The sequence below is a fragment of the Anopheles coustani genome, chromosome 2, assembly GCF_943734705.1.
Source record: "Anopheles coustani chromosome 2, idAnoCousDA_361_x.2, whole genome shotgun sequence".
NCBI lineage: Eukaryota > Metazoa > Arthropoda > Insecta > Diptera > Culicidae > Anopheles > Anopheles coustani.
Window position 1 is genome coordinate 77,948,830 of NC_071289.1, and position 1,644 is coordinate 77,950,473.

Here is a 1,644-nt window from a genome sequence, read left to right on the forward strand (position 1 = left end):
TTAGCCATCGTGAGGTTCGGCCGCTTGGATGTGGTTCAGGTCCCAGTAGTGTTCACCGAAGCCTCCCTGCTTGTCGGCCCATTTGACCTGCGGAAAGGTGGGCACGAGGTGGTGTTAGTTTAGGTGAGTTTTTTCGTCGAGTAGCTTTAGAGGATAGTTAACTTTTTTCTGAAACACCCCCGCATCGTGCGAACCGCGCTCAAACTGTTCTACGTAGTGCCGATCGTTTCCACGCCTCGAGCTGGCTACATGCGAACCATCACCAAACACCTCAACGAATCTACGGTGCGATAGAAGAAGCAGATAGAGGTGGGGGTTAGTAGATATCTAGACGATTAAATGAGACATTTTATTAATCAAAGCTAAATAGTTTGGAACAGTTTTAATATCTTAGATCTGGCTTAAAGGTTCTACTAGTTTTCCCAAAGGCATTGAAGAGCAAGAATCATTACTTTTCCTTGATGCCTATGATTGCGATGGTCCTGCCTTTCGTACCGCTCTTCCCAGCCATCGTTTGACTCAAACAAGTGGCCGAACTCTAGTTCCAGGGGAGACTTTTGCAGCTGAAAGGTATCTCTTTGAGGATAACATTTTAATAAAGTGAACAGTAATGGCTACTCAGTGAGACTTACTGGAAGTATTTGCTATCCTCTGATCCTTCCCCGGTGCGTCGAGCATTTGTCCGAGCGATCACCTCCGGACTGTCGGCACGTTCGTAGGCAAATATCTGCGGATCAGATTCCTCGTAACGTCGCCGATCATCGGACGCCTCCATTGCGACCGTTCTAGGAGTTCGACGGGAACGAGGTTCCTTCGCTTGATCGGTTGCCTTGGTGATTCTTTTGGCGTGTTGCTTGATGTCAAAGATTTCCACATCGTCCCGGACGTACCGTGGCCCGCCGGACGATTGGCGAATTTTCAAATAATTGCGCTCGTGGTCGGAGGGCTGCCCAACGCGGTTCGGTGCCGGGGCACGCAGTTTCGGATTGCGCCTTGCGATGGCGCCCGGGAACGTCTTGCGCTTTCGTTTCGCGGCCCTTACGTCATCGTCCATGAACATCGCGGTGTCCACGTGCAGACGCCTTCGGTTGAACTCTTCGACCGGGTCCTCGCCCTTGACGTAGCTCGGGTAGTAGTAGACGGTGTTGAAGTCGGCCTGTGGTGACGGTCCGATCAGCTCCACGTCACGCAGGTAGCTTCCGGTGACGGACGGCACGACCAACGCGTACAACAGCACGGCACCAGGGAGGTGACTCAAAGTCACAGCCATCGCCCTTCACAAAAAACAAAAACCGATGCACTTTCTGCACTGAATTCGCAAACCAAGCTGTGTATGTGGCCACTGGAGATCGGGAAAACCCGCACGGTGCACTGTTCCTGATGCAAAATATCAACCCATACTGACCGGGATGGAGAATATGGAAATGAGTTTTATATCGAGCTAGATTTATTCAACGAAACTGAACGTGACTAGCAAGACCAGGGAACTGCTGGAGACCTCCCGGGGCTGAGATACTGGCGCCCCGGTGAAGTGAAGCAGAAAAGTGGAACAAATCTGACGGCCTTACGGCGTGTGAACCACCGGCAGTCGGTTAACTTCATGCGGTTAATGTGACGGATAACACCTTCGAACTGGTTTCGGTT

General features: G+C 51.4%; 1 protein-coding gene across 1 annotated transcript; it reads right to left on the minus strand.

Annotated features, from left to right (window-relative positions):
• On the minus strand, positions 1-1,270 carry LOC131265092 (uncharacterized). The gene is made up of 3 exons (XM_058267353.1): positions 633-1,270; positions 453-576; positions 1-87 (listed from the first exon to the last, which is right to left on the minus strand). Exons 1-3 carry the CDS (start codon positions 1,268-1,270, stop codon positions 1-3), a joined length of 849 nt encoding a protein of 282 aa, XP_058123336.1.
• Between the last annotated feature and the right edge of the window lie 374 nt (positions 1,271-1,644).

Bases quoted from the DNA above. Each gene is read 5' to 3' on its own strand.
- LOC131265092 (XM_058267353.1), bottom strand. From the start codon at position 1,270: ATGGCTGTGACTTTGAGTCACCTCCCTGGTGCCGTGCTGTTGTACGCG. The intron at 577-632 runs GTAAGTCTCACT...TTATCCTCAAAG, and splicing joins GAGGATAGCAAATACTTCCA to AGATACCTTTCAGCTGCAAA. The intron at 88-452 runs GTAATGATTCTT...ACCTTTCCGCAG, and splicing joins ATCATAGGCATCAAGGAAAA to GTCAAATGGGCCGACAAGCA.